At 41.2% G+C, this 18,996-nt stretch overlaps 1 protein-coding gene across 1 annotated transcript in view; it reads right to left on the reverse strand.

Annotated features, from left to right (window-relative positions):
• Positions 1-403: 403 nt before the first annotated feature.
• The window catches only part of vwc2 (von Willebrand factor C domain containing 2), a 56,136-nt gene continuing 37,543 nt past the window's right edge, over positions 404-18,996 (reverse strand). The window contains exon 4 of the mRNA XM_036126570.1: positions 404-2,833. Within this exon, the coding sequence (XP_035982463.1) occupies positions 2,691-2,833 (143 nt within the window). The 3' untranslated portion in view covers positions 404-2,690. The remainder of the gene's footprint in view (positions 2,834-18,996) is intronic.

Raw genomic sequence — 18,996 nt, forward strand, 5'->3', positions numbered from 1 at the left:
AAGCAACTCCTTTCTGTGTCGAAATTCTTGAGGTAAATTGGAATCAGCGGCGTTGCAGCCTCCTGTCTGGCCTTTATTAGCCAACTCCAAAAAAAAATCCCGAGGCGGTTTCAGGACAATCAGTATTCTCGCCGCCGACGCCTCCTGTTTATACTGTCATGCTTGTAGCAGCTGGAAATGAAGCTGCGGCAGGTAGCTTCACATCCTCCTGACGGCTCATTAAATATTTACCTGCAGCTTTCACACAAACACGTCCCATCCCGCAACTTCAAACCTCGGCAAAATGTATACACCAGAGGAGGGAATTTGCTCTGGTTTGTCACATTTAACAGGAACTGTGGGATATCTGGCAGGGAATTAAAAAAAAAGGTTAAAGCAGTCCCTCCCCAGTAACGACTCGTGATTCAAATAAAACCGGGAACGTTTTTTATTCGTTTGTAAGACTCGTCAATACAAAACACCACCGACATGAACTATAAAAAGTTACTATTTGAGCATTTACAGAGCACAGATTGGCATTTATTTCAAACATGAACATCAATACGCAGAGAAATACAAAAAAAAGCACTTTTAAATCAAAGCACATTTCAACATCCAGAAATGATGAAAGAAACGCAGAAACAGTCGAGTCCTCTTAAATTACCCTCTGGATTCTTTTTACTGCAACACTATGGCGCCAAAGTAATCACTTCCCTTTGATTTTTTTTTTTTCCTTCACATTTTTCATGTTACAACTGCAAACTTCAATGTGTTTTACTGGGATTTTTGGGGATAGACCAAGAGAGCAAAACAACGTAGTAAATAATGGCAAAGTGGGAGAAAAATAAAACATGAATTCCTTTCTTTTTCAAATAAAAATGTTGCATTCATTGATATTCAGCCCCCCTCAGTTAGTATTTTTGGGTTTAGCTCTACCGACTTAGAGATTTAAATTACAAAATACTGTTGCTTGTTTGTAAAATAAATGAAACTGAGTGTTTAAAAGCATTTTTCTTGCCATATATAATTGTATTTAAGTCTGGGCTTTGACTAGGCCACTCTAACATAGGAATTTGGTTGAATCTAAATTAGTCCATAGTAGCCCTGCCTGTATGTTTATGGTGGTTTTCCAGCTGGAAGGTGAACCTCCACTTATTATTGTCCACTTATGCTCCACTTATTGTTCACTTAGAATTATCTGACTGATTGTCGTCCATCATTACCCTGTATTTAGCCCCATCCATCTTCCCATTAACTTTGACCAGCTTCCCTGTCCCTGCTGCAACAGCGTGATGTTGCCACCACCATGACAGGAGTAGGGTGATGCATTTCCCCTAAATGGCTTGCACCAAACTTTAAACTGGACGTCTTATGGCTTTTTCTTGCCATCATACAAGATCTGAAGACTACATGACAAATGTTTTTCCTGAGGGACTTCATTTCCAACGCCTTATTAGATTCTCTCAACAATGGTTTTCTTCTTAAGAATTTACAAGCAGCACCCCAGATATGTTAAAGCGTGAGCAAACGTCAAATGTCTTTAGCTACTCTGGGGTGCCGCTTGTACAATCAAGCATATTGCATGTTTTTCTCTGATCCTTCTGTAAATTGCCTGCTGTATTTCCTGCGTTTAACTTTTATTGCATTTTATTTCAACGTGGCATATCATCAATAATTGTGCAGTTTTCTTATTTTTTATCTTACGCCTTTCTGGTAAGTTCACTCTCTGCTGCTTTAGAACTTGACTTTAGATTAGCTTGTTATTCGCTGCTGATCTAGTCTTTATCTCCGTCTTTGTGTCTTTTGCCACTGTCACGCCTGAATTTCCCCACTGTGGGACAATTAAGGTGCTTCTTCTTCTTCTTCTTCTTTAATAGAGGCCAGAGTGGCGTGGGGGCTGGATACAAATGCAGATCACAGTTTTCACATTTTTACCTGTATAAAAAGGCCTGGACACATGTATCTCCCCTTCTAACTCACTTAGTGTTGATCTATCACATGAAATCCCTCCTCCCAAAAAACCCCCACCAAGGAGACAAAATGTGGAAATGTTAAGGGGGTGTGAATACTTTTGCACTTCTCTGTATTTACGTAGAGCTTGATCATCTTAACAGCTAATCTTTGGCCACCGTTGGTTATAAAAGATGGTCTGGTCTGCACTTTGGTGGTAGAGGGACTTGGGTCGGGCCTGGTGTTGGGACCGGTGTAGGGACAGTTCAGGCGTAGGGACAGGTGGCGGTGGGGGTGGGGGGGGTGTTGTGGGGTGTAGGGTGGCGTTTGGACTGAAGTCGGGCCTGGTGCCGGGTCTGGTCAGGATGACGCCACGTGTTTAGACATTGAGACAGCTGTGTGCCCGTGTGTTCTGTACATTCTTTAGTAGTTATTGACCTCTGGTCCAGTACATTGCTTATTAAACTACAGAAACTATAAAAAAATATTTCATCACTAGTTTAGCATGACTTCATATTTTGAATATATTCAGAAATAATTTAATACATAGATAAATAGATAATCTGTGCGAAGATTAGAAACTTTCATAAAAGCATTTTCAGTCGTAGAGGAGTGACGGACGTATAAATGCTGAATTTTTGGAGCGCCGCTGTCCGACCCTGATGATCAGTGGACCGGCTCACAGTCCTGGAGTGTGCATGCGGATTGCCGAGGCTGCCGCCTCCTCTGCCCCTCCTCACCTGTGCCAGTCTTTAGCTTTGCTAGCACTCGTTTTTACTGCAGGTGGCCTGCCGTTCAATCTGCCACGTGCCCTCCTCGTAGGTGCAGTAGCAGATCGTGCAGTCGTCGATCTTCACCTCTCGGCCGGCCGGTATCACCTCTGTGTCGGCGTAGCAGTTGGGCCCTGCGGGAGGTACAGAGAAGCAGAGACGCTAGTGCAAAAGCAACGGGCTTTGTTTTGTGCTTGGAAATAAAGTATTCAACGGAGCCTGGTTAGTTTTCATCAATTTCTACATCCCATTATCAAGGTTTGACTCTCAGTCAGAGCACTGAAAATGGACGAATATCATGAGCTCTTGTGGTTTAATGTTCAGTGGGAAGTGAGCAGGGGTAATGAGCATAAAACTTTATGACTAGTCAGCTAATGTTTTTTTAACTTGAGATCTGCGCATGGAAGCTGAAAAATCCTCATAATTTCTGTTGCTGCAGTCACTTTCAATGTTCTCTGTCTGTGCTTTCAACTTTACGACCAACCAAGGACACAATCCAGTGTCTGAACAGGCAGCCTAAGGACGGTCGCACAACTTAAAGCCACTTTCTATGTGCCGCCTGAAGGATGCCGATCGGTTTGAAATTCCACTAACTGAAAGAATTTCATCAGCCTTGATGCTGGTGCAGGATGACATAAAACATCCTGTAAATTGTAGCTTTCGGATGAAAGCAATCTGTTTCTCTTACTTCTTTTCGGTCTGTAAATCAACCAAACAGACAAAAGATCAGGAAATCTGACCTGGCATTAATAGAGTACGGTAAATATTTCATGTAATTTTCACGGTCAGGAATTTACATGCTCGTCATGAGCATGACTCTCCTTCTCATTTGGGGCTTTTAATTAGTTATTTGAATAGTTTATAGACAAATGCAGGGTCGAAATGATACATTTAGACGTAAGCATACTCCCCTAATAATAATTGTGGAAATGTCTCTGGGGTAACAGAGCAACTAGAATATATTTGGGCAAAGTCATAAAGTTGACTTTCCCCAAATATATTCTTTATCTCAGTCTTTGTGTCGTTTGACCATGAAGCGTTTCTCCATGTGGGCAGCTGCAGATTTCAGTCGATCCTGAAGGTCTTCATGTTGGTCGGCATGCTCTCACCCTTCGCTGGTTTATTTATTTATTTATTTATTTGAATAGGGACAAAGCACATTAATGGACATCAGTATAAAAACAAATGTAAATATGCCGGATTATAGCTACAAAGCTAGTTTTCATCCGTAGTCCCTAGGCAGGCAAATACATAAGAAAGAACATATAATATACAATATAAGCATCACAAGAGAAATGTTTAACTCTTCTTCACTGTTGACAGGAATGCTGGTGTTTCAACACCTTCCTTTACATGGTAGGTATGCTGATGAAGATTCTCAGTCATCCAGGTCATGGTCATTCCAAAAAAGTAAACAAACAAAACAACAAGTGGACTTTTTTCCGAGGTTTAAAAACGTTTCTCTTCCTATCCAGAAAGCTTTCTCAATTCAAAATGTCTGGAGTAATGTGGAGTACCAAGCTTTATAGTACTGCCAAACAAAGGCCTGTAATGGCTTAGATAACATACAAATTGAACCAAAACATGTCCGATGTTCAGGTGATCAAAACATCACTCTTGTAAGCCAGGCCAATAATGACCCTAACGACTCCCCATTACTAAGGGGATGAACCTGTTTCGGTTCAATTTGCATGTTATCTAAGCCATTACAAGACATTTGTTGGGCATAATATAAAGCTTGGAACTCCACACTACTCCAGACTTTTTGAATTGAGAAAGCTTTCTGGATAGGAAGCGAAACGTCTTCAAACTTCAGGAAAAAGTCCAGTTGTTTTGTTTTTTAACTTTTTTTGGAATTTACATGGTAGGCTAGAGCTCCGGTAGTTGTTGGGTTGTTCCTAAACTATTGATGAAATTATGATCTTAGAGTCTGCAGCTGTTAGAAAATTGCTTTCATTAATCTTCAGTTGTTAAATCTCCACAGAGTACCATGGATTTTTCTCATTGCTCTGACCCAGTTCAGGGAGTGCTGTCAAACAAATCCTTTTTCTGCTGCAAAGAAAAATCTGCCAGTTGTTCTTAATGACACAGACACTAACCGGCAGTTTCTGGGTGTGGGTCCTGTCAGGTTTAGATATTCTGGCACCTTCAGCAACACTTCCAGAACAATTTGGGTGCATGCGTACATATTTGAGCCTGTGCATACATTTTGAACACGCATGGACTAAAATAGATCCACAATAAATTCAACTTGTGCTGCAGTTCCTTGTTTTTTGTTTCTTAAATCACTGAGATTTGCTGTATAATCCACCTCGGAAAAAATGGCGCGCCAAATAAATCATTAATAACCCCAAATTAACATTCATTGCCATGCATGCGATGAGTGTTTTTAAACCAACTGGAAGCGAATGTCTGAACCAACCAGTCTGGCTCAATGAATGCTGCTGACTAGATAAAAAAAAAAACTAAGAAAGCACAAGATAAAAAAGAAAACTCTCCTTTAATCCTCACATTTCTATACATTGGGCACACTGAATTTGCGACATTATTTTGTATTAAAGTGAGTAAGACCTCTGAATAAGATAACAGCCTGTTCTGATCACTTTAACATCACATGAATAATAAACTAATTTAAACAAGTTTTTATATCATTGGGCAACAGTGCTGCTTTCTGCTGCACACCCTGATACAGAACAGGATAGTTATTGGTAAAAAAAAAAAAAAAAACCTTTCTGAGCAGAAGAAGAATCTGAGTAATTCTTCTGGCTTTCTGACGGCTGTGGACGCTGTTCAGTGTGACATTTAATGGGGAAAAGGGTCTGAGTTTGACAGCATATGTTTAGGTTTTTGAAGCTCAAACTAAAATCACTCACATTTAAAATAATCATACCGGGAGAGATGGATGCTTAGAGTGGGCACATTTCAGGCCTGGGAAGGCAGGGAAACCAACATTTGAATCTGACTTGGTGTTGCCTTTAAAACGGTTTATTTTTAAAAGAGATCTCCTGCAGGAGAGAGCTGGTGACCAGGTAGAGATGAGAGCCAGCTTACTCACTGCAGAGGAGACAGGCAGGATGGATGAGGCTCGGTTCAGAGTCCGGGGGACAAGCTTGGGTCGCACATGGAAGTCCGAACAGAGCGGGCGAATCCTGGGGCAAAACGAGGCTCGTAGCAGAGGTAAAAATTCAGGTCGTGGGTCAGAAATCAAAAAGCTAGGTAGCTGTCCAACAAGGACAAGGCAAGGCAGGAAAAGCAATAAACGTCACTGTGTTCAATGCAAGGAAATCAGGCACGAAGAAACACTGGACATCTATAAGCAACAGCTTTTAGTAATCTGACACCATAAGGACAAGGAAACAGGTGCACATAAATTGTTAACTACTCTAAAGTTACCCTAGAGTTACCCTAACAGTTTCCAAACCACTAACCAGTAGTCCCCCAATAAGGTTTTGCTGTGTGTTCCCCAGTAGACATGTATATAAACAAGATGCTCTGGGACCTGGACAGAGCGCTACTGAACTGCCTGATAATGTTTCATCACTATCAGACTCTGGCTGCGAGAGTTGTCTGCCACATTTCACAAACAAACACACACACCGCCTCTACTGTGCTTTTTTCCCTTACTCCGCTGCTTTCTGTTTTAGCTGTAGTGTCAGATCAGAAACCTCAATCTGTATCTTTTTTAATAGAAACAATTAAGCTTTGAACTTTTAGTGATGAACCTCGTTCCTGTGAAACAATGAAAGAAGTTATTCTATTTGTAGCTTTGAAAAGGTTGAACTAAATTGCTTTGGATCAGAAATCCCCAAGAATATACTTAGCTTATTTATTATTATTAAGAAAAACAATTATGTCTTTCTGTATGTTTCTTAATGTATGAAAGAAGTCTAGTCCAGGATTTATTCAGCTTATTCCTTTGTTTTTCCTATGTCTGTAATGTTTTTCTGTTCATGTACAGCACTTACAGAATCGTCTTATTACTGGAAAGTGTTACATAAATAAACCTCCCTTGGCAGTAAGTAATGGTTAACTACCTATTAGTTCCTGGGTAGTTCCCAAGGCGTTCTCTAGTACTTAATCAAATTTTGTGAACCTTATTGTAAAGTGTTACTGAGCATTAATTTCTTTTTAGCACATAAAGCTCAGAAGCGTGCACCAAGACAGTTTCTACCCCTTTAGTCTTGTTTTGTTTATTTTACCAGAAATGTCTTTTTTGAGAGAAATGTGGAACTAAAAGCCTGAAAAAAAACTCAGGTTATGAAACGGAAAATACATCCGTTTTGTTTCCCCTAGATCTTTACATGGAACGTAGCAGCCAGGTGCTGCTGCTTGAATCTAGCTGATTAAATGACCATCAGCAGATGTCAAAAACCTCTAAATAAGCAGGAGTTGTGGCCGTTAGCTGCTCTGGAGCATGCTAGCTTTAGACAATACAAAGACGGAAAGACATCTGCAATGACCCTAGAGAAGCAGTAGTTGCAAATCATCAGTGTTTTGAAACTATTTCATATAAACATGAGGCCAACTGTATGAAAAATTGTTTACGAGTGGAAAACATTCAAAACAGTCGTCAGTCTTCGCAGGATTTGATGTCAGCTGAGTGTTAACACAATGTCAGAATGGAAAGACGTGACGATCTGGGCTGGTTGTGCAGCATCGGGACTTATGCAACTTGCATTCATGGAGTCGACCGTAAATGCTTAGTGCTGGGCTAACAGTCAGACGTCCAGAATTCATTTTGATTGAATAGCTGTGGTGGAGCCTTCGGCGAGCTTTGCACAAGCAAAACCTCAGCGAGCTGAGGCAACGAGGAGTGAGCCAAAACGGCTCGACAACAATGTGAGAGACTGATGAAGCCAGGCAGAAGACGGCTACAACTGTGTTCAGTTTATCACTCACAGCTTTTCCATTTTGGCTTCATCTTTGTTGGAGAAAATGACAACAGTGTGGGCTGGATGCTGGAGCCCATGCCAGCCATCACTGGGCAAGGCTCTTCGGAAATAGATTTTAACCAACTGCATCGTTAATAAGTAAAATAAAGCTTTGGCAAACCACGGAATAGGAGACCAGACATGTTTTAGTTTTCTACAAACACTGCTGCCTGAATCATTTCTCTTTTTTTCCCCCCCTGAAACATTACCCTGGAGATCAGAGACATGAATCTAAAAATTAGGATAGGTCTTCATCTGTTGTGTTAGCTTTATTTTTAGCTGCCGAGTTCGGAGATCGTTTTTCACAAAATGCCAGGAAGCTTAACTATCAGTCAAAAACGAGGCTGGATACAGCAGCCTGGATGTGCTGCCCCCTTTATTTATTTGTTCCAGTGGAAAATGGGCTCTCACATGTGAGCTTTCATTGATTGCTTCCAACAAAAGTGTCCTGGTTAGGGGGGGGTATGAAAGGAGGAACATGAAACGGTGGATGCACCAGAAACAAGGCTTGGGAGTAGACTCGCAAGAGCCGGTGCACACTTCACACAGCTCTAACTCTCTGTTAACCAATGCCGAGCACGTCCAACACGCAGGAATCTTTTCACTGGGGTCCCCTTAAAGACAAAATGTATCATATTTTCTCAGTCTCTTAATTAATCATCAGTCGGCCTTGAATCTGCCTACAATAGATTTTCCATTGGCCTTCATTACCGTGCCCTTCAAGCTGCTGAATGACCATTCACGGTTTATGCTGCGGAGCATATTTACAGGGAATCTTCTCCCAGCAGGAGGCAGCGACCCATCTGGGATTTACAGAGATTACGCTGAACTCTCAAGGACCGTTTATCCCCATCCGCATTCTGGGATTCAAACGTTTAACTCGATCATTTTTAGAGTATGAGCGCCGGCTTCAGATTTGGGACACTCCAGGTTTTCAAATGCACGTCGTTCTAAAGCAGTAAAGCAGAACTCTTGCTGAGAGCGGCTTCTATCCTTAAATGACCTAAAGGTTGGAAAGCGCATAAGAAAAAGTCAAATTAAGGAGTGTTGCGCAGTGCTTTAATAAAGTTCTGAAGTGCAGCCCAAGGGACTGTTTTTTTTTCTCCCTTCTCCTATATTGCAGGAAATTGGCTCCTGCTAATTGAAGTTTTGATGTTTGGAAGCTGCTGCTAAGAACAGAGCTCAGTAAGTGGGCGAGACAAATGCAAAACAACAAAACTAAGACTGGAGCAAAGACTGGAGCAAAGCCTGTCGCGCGCGGTGTTTCTGCTACACGGCCTTGTAAAAGCGTTTCACATTGTCCTCTTACAACCGCAGCATTCAAGCGGTTTTATTGGGATTTTATGTGAGAGACAAACAGCGGTGCATCACCGTTTAGTGGAACGGGAAATTATACAAGGTTTGCAAATTTGTGCAAATAAAAATCTAAAAAGTCTGGCATAGATTTTTATATCCAGCTCTGCTGCACGAATGCTCTGAAGAGCCACCTTTCTCTGCTATTGCAACTGTCAGACTTTTGGGGTATGTCTCTACCAATGCTCATGTGGACCTTGGTCAAAACTTTGACTGGGCCACTGTGATGCAGGAACATCCTTAGATCTAAACCAGGGGTGTCCAAACTCCAGTCCTGCAACTTTTATACACAATGACCATCAGGTAACTAGCAGAACTCTGGAGAACTTGACCGATTAAGGTTTGTTGGACCAGAGACACCTGCTTTCGGGGACTGGAGTTTGACACCCCTGATCTAAATCCTTTCATTGCAGCTCTGGCTGTATGTCTCATGGTTTCTGTGCTGCTGGAAGGTGAACCTCCACCTTAGTCTCAGATCTTCTGCAGCATCCATCGGGTTTTCGTCCAGGACAGTCCTGAATATGTCTCCATCTTCCCATCAACTCTGACCAGCTTCCTCGTCCCAGCTGAAGAACATCTCATTATGAAGACTCCAGCAAAACTTGAAGTAATGAGAAACCAACGTGTTTCCACCTGCGTCATTCATTAGGATCATCACAAAAGATCCGTTTGTACTAAAATATAAAAAAAAGATAACAGAATTACAAGATCTTTGCTCCCTCTTCAGACACCATGTTCCCCACAGCATGCTGTGGGGAACATGATTCTACCACCACCATGTTTCACAGTGGGGAAGGTGTGATCGGTGTCACGGAAATGTCTCGCCACGCTGGAAGTTGTACTCTTTCCATATTCAGGTGATGGACTGAACACAGCGCCATGATATGTTCAAAGCTTGTAATATTGTGTCTGAACCTAATCCTGCATTAAACCTCTCCCTGACCTGTTTGCTGCAATCCTTGGTCTTCATGATGCTGTTTGTCCTCTAATGTTCTCCAACAGACCTCTGAAGCCTTCACAGACCGGCTGCATTTAAATTGAGTTAAAGCATAGAGTTAAGGCGCTGGACATTATTTAGGGCTATTGGAGAAAATGTGCTGAATCAAATGCATGTTGCAGTTTTTAAAATGTGTTTTTTTGATGTGTGGAAATATTGAAAACCATGTATAATTTTCATCCTACTTCACAACACTGTGCTAATTTGTGTTGATCTGTCACGTAAAACACATTGAAGCACATGCACACACACACACACACGTACTTTCTAAAGCTGTTAAATTGGAAGATAAATGTCCTATTTGTTTGACAGACAGCTTGTGAGATTTGCAGCTTTTGTCAAGTGAATTCACCCTGTTCACAAACAAAGGCTTGGGGGGGAAAAAAAGTGCTAATAAATCATCTATTATCTCTTGAGTCAACCGGCAAAATATTAGCACAGTGTGAATTGCTTTCGCAGTACAGGTATAGCATAACAATAGCCATTTCCCTTAGAATAACAGGGTCTTGAGCCACTCTCTTGTATAATTACGGCGCTGATAAATGGGGAGTCTTTCAGCTGCAGCCGATGCATTTCATTGGCCGACACAAGGAGCACGCTGGCCACATCAATCAGCCTGAGCAGTTTGCCGAAGGCCGTCAGAATGCCGGCCCCGACGCATTTATAAGTCTTCAAATGAACGCGGGCACGGCTTATCTGAATAACAACTCATCCTGTGGCCGTGGCTGCTGTCGCCACTGATTCATCATCATTAGCCGTAGTTGGAACAAGGGAAGATGCTCAGGTCAAGGATGTGTTGGGAGAGAAAGAAAATAATCTTGTAATCCTCGGGATAAACACAAAGTTCATTCTAAAGTCCAATCAGCTGCAGGACACGCGTTTATGTTAATTACTGCATGGATCTGAAATTGCTGTACTTAGCCATCGCTGTTACCCTATTTTCCTCACTTCACGCCTACCTTTGTGTCATTGCTTCATTAATATAATATGGCCCATCTTTGCACAACTTCTGTGCTCCTGCAGGAAAAGACTTTCGCAAGTGCAGGAAGAGCTTTTCAGCAGCGCCCGGTGAGGCTGAGACAAATGGACAGTGCATGTGCATGAAAAGCTAGACCCAACCTGTCGCTGAAGTGTGTTAGAAGCTAGAAAAGGGAGGAGAAAAAAAAAATCCCGGCTCTGAATCAGAGGCAGACAACGGACAGGAAAACCCTGCTCCATCCCGATCGCTGCAGCACCTAGTCCTTTGAATCCTGCAGATCTGCATTAGGAGGTAAAAATTAGCAGAAGGCTCTCATTGTAATGGAGTTATTGTGTACATTTGCAAAATAAACGTTGGATTAAAAATGGCCGAGCTTCGCGCCGACAGGATGTAGAGGAACTTGCGACAAAGTAATTTCCCCCGAGGATGCTCTGCGGCTCAGGTGGAAGATCCAGACTGCGAGGTTTTCTGGAGGTACCATCTTATGTGAGTGTTTGCATATGTTATGAGCTATGGTGTTCACGGTGCTATTTCTGGCTGACCTCATGCACTGCGCACAAATAAAGCAACTATTAATGTCCTTCACAGGAACAGAGCCACAACCCCAGGCGAGCCATGACAGTGTGCTGTAAGAAACCGTCCTTCACCTTTACCAACACCTCAGCTATAGAGGCTGAAAGAGCATTCAAACTAAGTCCTCTTTTCCTCATCCCACACTATAAAATTATAAACACTTTTATTTATTTAGTGAGGAAACATTTTAGGAAAATGTTTTTAACAGATTCCCTGGTGGTGAAATTATGGGCACCCTCTTATTATGTCCGTGAAAGAGTGGTTCCAAGGGAGCAGAAGTGATCTGAAGCAGAGACAATGTCATTTAGGGTGAGGGGAGGCAATGTTAGGGGTGTTCTCCAGAAGTCCACCATCATCTCTGTTTTCTTGAGTGGGTTAAGCTCCAGAGAACCAGCCGATCCACCTCCTGTCTGTCTGGATCAGACGTCTGTCGTCTGCAAACTACAGCCGTTTCACTGAGCTGCACTCATGAGCACAGAGAGAAGAGGAGTTGGGCAGAGAACATCCCCCTGGGGGGCGCCGGTGCTGATGGCTGTTGTGCAGGAGAAGATGCTCCTCTAACCCTGCCTGCGAGCTGAATTCCCGCGGTATTTGTGCGTTCACAAACACATGAGGATCCATCTCATCCCGCTCCCGTCTCAGTTGTTCAGGCCCAAACCAAAACGGGTCGGGCCTGCAGTATTATGATTTAAGATGGGACTTCCCAGCTGTGACGAAAGCAAGAGCAGCCGAGCTCACAGCTGAAATGGTACTGCAGGAGGATGCATGTGCAGCTCCTGTTATCACATCTGTTTTATCAGAATCTTCTTTGAAAGAAGAAAAGCAAGAAGTGCCTGGATCAGCGTAACTTGTTGTGGTTTCTCATGGCGCCTGCTGCTTACATTTTCATTTGATACCGTGGTTGGCTAAAACCAAACTTTGGTAGGCGGGCTCTAGGTGTCGTGTCGCCCCATCAGCTGAGAAGGTTCAGCTTCTTGTCCCTCCTTTCCCCAAACTGATTCGATGGTAGCAAACCCAGATTGATAATGTGCAGAACATAGAGAGCTACACATTATCAATCTGGCTGGGCAGGTTGCTGCTCCTCAGCCTCACCGTCTGTTTCCAGTTAGTCATGTGGTGCGGGTCATTCATTGTGTCCTTGTGCAAGACAACTGACCCGCTTTGCCTGCTGTAGATGGTCAGAGGGCCCGGTGGCACTGATTGTTATGGCAGCCCCGCTTCTGGCAGTCTGCCCCAGGGCAGCTGTGGCTACAATGTAGCTCACCACCATCAGCGTGTGAAGGAATGGGTGAATCATTGATTGTGAAGCACTTTGGGGTCCTCAGCTTTTGACAAAGCGCTATACAAGTGCAGACCATTTACCATGAAGCTGGTGATCCACTGACACTGTGAGCTGGATCAGCTCCTGGTGGAGGATGTCTGGGTTGATGGTGTTTAGAAGCCAAGCTGAAGTCAACAAATAGGATCTTGGCGTACATATGTTTGTGATGGTAGGACAGAAATGTATTTTTCCTCCCAGGTCACCTAAACCACCATTAAAGCATACAGCTGGTGTCTAATTGTTAGGGAGGAGTGGTCAAACAAAGTTGCTTTAGAGATTTTTTTTCACCTCCCTATCCTGTTCAATGTATATCATAGCAAGATAAACAATTTTGAAATTAATCAAATGTAATATTTACCCCATCTACAAATATAAATAGCCATTTATGCTCTAATGAACATTGAAAGATCTAAACCTATAAAAGTTCAGTTGATTTTTTTTGTCTTTATGATGACTAAGTTAACATATTTTTATCCCTGTATTTTTATCTACTCCTTCATTAGATGTTGCACTAATAATGGTCTGGAGGGTTTTCTTCTCCTTTGTGCTGGACAAATTATATAATATTGGGAAAACATTTTCTAAATCCACATTTAAAACCTTTTCTCTCAATTCCAAATTGTAAAGATGTTAAAATTCAATGTTAAAAATATAACAAAAGCTGCAAGACAAGCTGTTGAAAGTAAATCAATGAGTTGTTGAACAACTGAATGAACAGAACAGAAAATTCTTTTATTTTGATATTTTGTGTGTTTCTTATCATCAATCATCATCATCATCATCATAATTATTATTATTATTAATAAACCTTAATTTTTGCAAGCAAACTCATTGAGACACGAGTTCTCATTTACAAGACAGACGCGTTAGCACATTTTAAAACTCATACAGAACATCAACACAAAACTCATTAAAGAACCACTATAACAACACAGCTAGCTTAGCAGCCAGAAAATGTTGGAGGTGACACGATCTTCAGGTGTCTTGGTTTTGATTTTGACTTTTTTTGTTATTTAAAAAGGTAATATTTATTTGCTGTAAATCTTTCCTAGGTCATGCTTTATTTAGTTATTCCATATTTGCTTATTATTCTTAGGAGTTTTTGTGTTTCTGTTTTTTTCCCTGTTTATAGTTCTTAGTTGCTCCGATTTATGTTCATACTTCTGGGGATTAGGTTCAGTTCCTTTTTTGTACGTTTTGTATTATTTCAGTTAGATTCCTTCCATGTCTTTCCCTTCGGTTTATGTTCATCACGTTTCTCCCCTCAGCTCATTTGTTTTGGATAGTCTCCTGATTGCCTTCACCTGTTTCTGCCTCACTTTTCTCCTCCACACACCCCTCTGTACTTTAACTCCCTGGTTTTAATCACTGATTTCTTGATTTCACGCTTCCTGTTGCTCCACCAGATATTCTGTTGCCTTCTTTTTCTGCCATATCCTTTGTCTCCACGCCAAGTCCAGCTCTTTGCTTCCTGCCTGATCTCCTTGTGTATGAGACCATTAGTTTTCTTTTTATTATTAAACTTTTTGTCGCCACCTTGCTCTGTGCCTAAACCTCCTTAAAATACATCCTGACCACAGGTTATGTATATTCTTTTTCCTAAATGATTCAGTCATTTTGATACAGTTTTCATTTGAAAAGCCATTCATGTGGTCATTATTATGAAGCTACAGTTAACATAAACAGACTGTATAATGGGTTCCATCACTTCATGAAATGTTATTACTGTTATTATTAAACGCTCCTCTGGCTACCATGGAGTGTAGAGCTTTCAGTCATCCAGCCCCGTATGTTTGGAACTCTGTGCCCTACTACATTCAACACTCCACGTCCATAACTACTTTTAAAACTCACTTAAAAACGTATCTTTTTAGACAGGCATACTCTTTATGATTTTTAAATTTAATTTGATTGTAAGGATCCCGTCCTTTCTCCCGTTATATTTCTATTTTATTCCTGCTCTTTGTTGATTCAATGTTTATTGGATTGAGCGTTTTATTGTTGATTCTGTAAGGTGACCTTGAGTGTTGAGAAAGGCGCCTATAAATAAAATGCTTTATTATTATTATTATTATTATTATTATTATTATTATTATTATTATTATTATTATTATTATTATTATTATTTTTATTATGCAATGTATGACGTCTATATGTATGTAGTTGTGTTCAAACATTTGAGAAGAAATTCTTGAGAAGCAGAGAGACTAGCCATCCTTGTCGTATAGAGAGAATGCGATTACAAATGTTGATTTATGTTTTCTTGTATTTCTGTTAGGTTAAGTTATACATTAAGTTATACATGTTTTTCTAGGGATGCTGACACGTGAAGGGGCTTAACATGAAAGTCAGAAACTACTGTTCACTGATGTATTTTCTTCTTTCTTGTTTATTTTAATCCTATCTATTTCTCTACTTTGACAACATATTTTTTGAAGTCACATTAAAGTGAAAATTGAGAAAAATAACATTTAACAAGCGGACCAAAGCTTAGAGCCATTCACTGAGCGCTGCAGGAGTATAATGGTTAAGACATAATGTGAATATTACCTTCATTAGGATGACCTTTCACTGCTGTAATCAAAATTTCAATGTCCAGGGACAGAAAATGGCCTTTCAATCACATAGAAAAGAAATGGTCTAATGAAAGGACTACATAAAAAGGAGGAAAATAAGGAAAACACACCCTACATTCCCTTAAAATGATCTAGATTTAAAAAAAAGAAATTTGAATGAGAGCATCCTTCAGTTATTGTAGGTAAATAAGGTATGAAAGGCAGAGCAACTTTTCTTTCTTTGCCTTTTGTTTAAACTTTAAAAACATTTAATACAGGTGAAAATGTGCTATTGATTTCAAATGTCATCCTTAAAACAATCTTATCCAGAACTATGACTTCATCCTATAAGTGTGAATGCACATTTTTCATTATCCTTATCAGTTTTACATTTCTTTGAATCTAGAGTGCTGTTTTTAATAACAATTTTTTTCCTATGTTGTAAAATTGCCCTCACTGTACAGTATCTTATTTGTATTTTTATATCTTGACCTTTGTTTGTATCTGCCTTTTCACTTTGCTGCTGGTACACCTGAATCTCCCCACTGAGGGACAATAAAGGACATTTCTCTTCTGGTTTACTCTGGAAATCTGCAGGCACCAGAAAAGATGTTTTTTTGCGCTGAGCTTTCCGCTCACCTGCATGAACCAGGGAGGTTCATGCAGGTGAAGTGTCACGCAGAGAGCCGAGGATAAATCGTTAGATTAGCCAGATTTTCCAACCGGCAGCTCAAAGCAAATCCTTCAAGCTGATCCTTTGATCTCTGCGTGTTAATGTTCTGATAAGAGGCCTACCTAAAATCATTATATAATAGTTCTGCAGAATGTAATGATATCCCACTCATAGAAACCCTGTATAGTTCAGGAAAAATACTAAATAGCTTTAGTTGTATTTTTCCTAAATATTTCTGACCATTAGTTGGAAAACCTGGATATGCTGTTCAAGTTGGTGCTCCCTATAGTTGCTTCAAGTTAACCTTTAAAAGCCAAATACATGCCGTCATTCAACCAGTTTATGCATATATATATATATATATATATATATATATATATATATATATATATATATATATATATATATATATATATATATATATATTCTGTTTTTGGCAACAGTCTGATTTAAATTCTTACCTGACAATTAAGATTTTACCAATTAGTCATACTATAGCTCTGATTTCATCCGGTATTTTCCTCTTACGCGTTAGACTCCCTAGCCACTTTATTAAGTACATCTTCAAATAACCGGGTTGTTGCTTATGCGTTCAGAACCTTAAATCTTTATGGGAGAGATCCAACAAAGCAACAGTAACATTAATCAGAGATCTTGCTGGATAAAATCTGCAGATTTGTCTGCTGAACCTCCATGACGTTCATCTCCAGATCCACCACATCTCAAAGGCGCTCTGTTGGATTGAGATCTGGTTACTCTGGAGGTTACTGGAGCACAGTGAACCAATTTTCATGTTAAAGAAAACAAATTTCAGATTATTTGAGTTTGATAACTATCAGAAGGAAGAACACAGTGGTCATAAATGGATGAGGACGCTCTGCAGCTGGTAGGTTGTGAACATTATGTCCAATTTGTAAAAGAAGAACACAAAGATTGCTTAGATGTGACATCACTGCATGCTTTTAGTTTGTTTGCCATTATAAACTGGATATGAAAGGTAAGTGGTACATATGTTTTATATTAACCGCATCTCTAAATCCAACAAATCAGTGGTTCTCTGGTTTAGCTGCTGATCAAATTGTGAAGGTTTGGCGTTATTCCTTTAAATCTGGCCTTTTAGAGGCACGGCAGATTCACCATAGCAGCGTAATAGGGGCATTAAAAAGACCTGTGCCAAAAGTTTCAAATAATTTCAGATTACTCAGATCAATCATCATTGCTAAATCCCTACACATCTAATCACTTGTCTCCCGTTTCCACATCGTTTAGAGCCAGAAGAACCAGGTCATTTAGATAACCCTTCACTGTCCTTATAGCTCATAGCTAAAGTAACCAAGCTTAGCAACACTGACTGAGGGGTGTGGAGTTCCCTGATAGAGGCTCGACTCTTTTTGTTATCGCCGTCATCAAAACATGATGAGGGGCGCTCTGAATGAATAACCAGACTCATTTCACAGCTATATACGCTCACGTCTCTTTGGCACGTGTTTCTTTATAAACTAAAACCTGCCACGTCCTGAAAGGCGCTCCATCAATCGCGCCGCTCCTAATTCACACGAGCCTCGACTCCTCTTGGCAACCAGGCTACCGGGGGCTTTGTGGCGCTCTGTCTGAAGTGATTTTGGCTCCGGTTCAGGCTGTTCATCACGTCTCCTCCAGATTAGTGTTGACCCTAATGTCTGAGTCTCGGAGAGCACCATTTGTTTCCCCATCCGTTGCCAAGGCGATACCCTGCGAGAGCAGAGGACGGGGAGGGACGGCTCTGCGACAGAGGTGCAGACAACAGAGACTTCTTTAGCATTGATTTCCTCCTCCTTGAACATTCCTCAAAAGCACCCGCGACGCTTCCATGTCTTCACCTACACGTCGAAAACAGCTCCTCCATTACAGCTGCATCAGGAGGGGGAATATAATAAAAAAAAAAAGAGACCCTCTATACGAACAGAGCACGCTTTTCTTCCTTTGGCTTTCATTGACAAGAAGTCCTCTGCAGGAATCAATATTGTTAAATGAAACTTTACGGCAGAGCGCGAGTGATGGTCGCAAACTTTTAGAGGGTATGAAACCATTTAATTGCAATGTGTTCCGGTGCTTGAAGATAATGAGTAAAAAATGATGAGAACCTGCCTCCATTCACAGCTGTTCTTTGATATTCATGAACAACTGTCTGGGGTGGATGTTAGCGATACCTCTTACTTTCATCTCCCTCCCCTGGCTCTTCCCCCGAGTGTCTCCTTGCATGCGAGTAATACATCTGAGGCAAGGCGCGCCAGCATAAGCATTGATTTTGCATGCCTGAAAAGGCCAAGGTAATGCCCGTGCATAATTGATGAGCTTATCAAGCATTAAAATACTTCATTGTGATTTATATCGGCAGCGTGGAAAACGGTGATGGTTCGACTCCAAACGTGTTGCTTTATTGGATATGATTATGTCTCTCTGTTAAAAATAACAGTTCTCTTTGCTTTTTTTCCCGCTCTCGCAGGGCGGGACTGTTTCCTCTTTGGTGACACAGCACATCTGGAAGACTGTTTAATTACTTCCCGTCAGCGACGCGAGCTTTGATGTGACGCGCTGGAGATCCTCGGAGGTCTCAACATCTGCCCGCACTCAAACAACATCTGTAGACGGGGGCGAACATCAGAACCAGAAGCGGACCTTTCGATAGCTTCTGCCCTGAGCGCTTCATGGCTCGCGTCGCCAGCCGTGTGATCAAAGATGGAGGCTGACAATCACCGGTCCTCCCCCGTTTACATCTGAGACGCCTGGCAACGAGGCATCATGAATAAACGACAAAGTGAAAACCGTCGCGTAATCACTTTGATATGAATAGGAGCCGAGGGCCTTCCAGTGGTGTCGTTTACACTGATGTCTCATTTACTTCTGTTTACATCCCAGCATTTCATTGGGTAGCC

Source organism: Fundulus heteroclitus, chromosome 22 (genome assembly GCF_011125445.2).
Source record: "Fundulus heteroclitus isolate FHET01 chromosome 22, MU-UCD_Fhet_4.1, whole genome shotgun sequence".
Taxonomy (NCBI): domain Eukaryota; kingdom Metazoa; phylum Chordata; class Actinopteri; order Cyprinodontiformes; family Fundulidae; genus Fundulus; species Fundulus heteroclitus.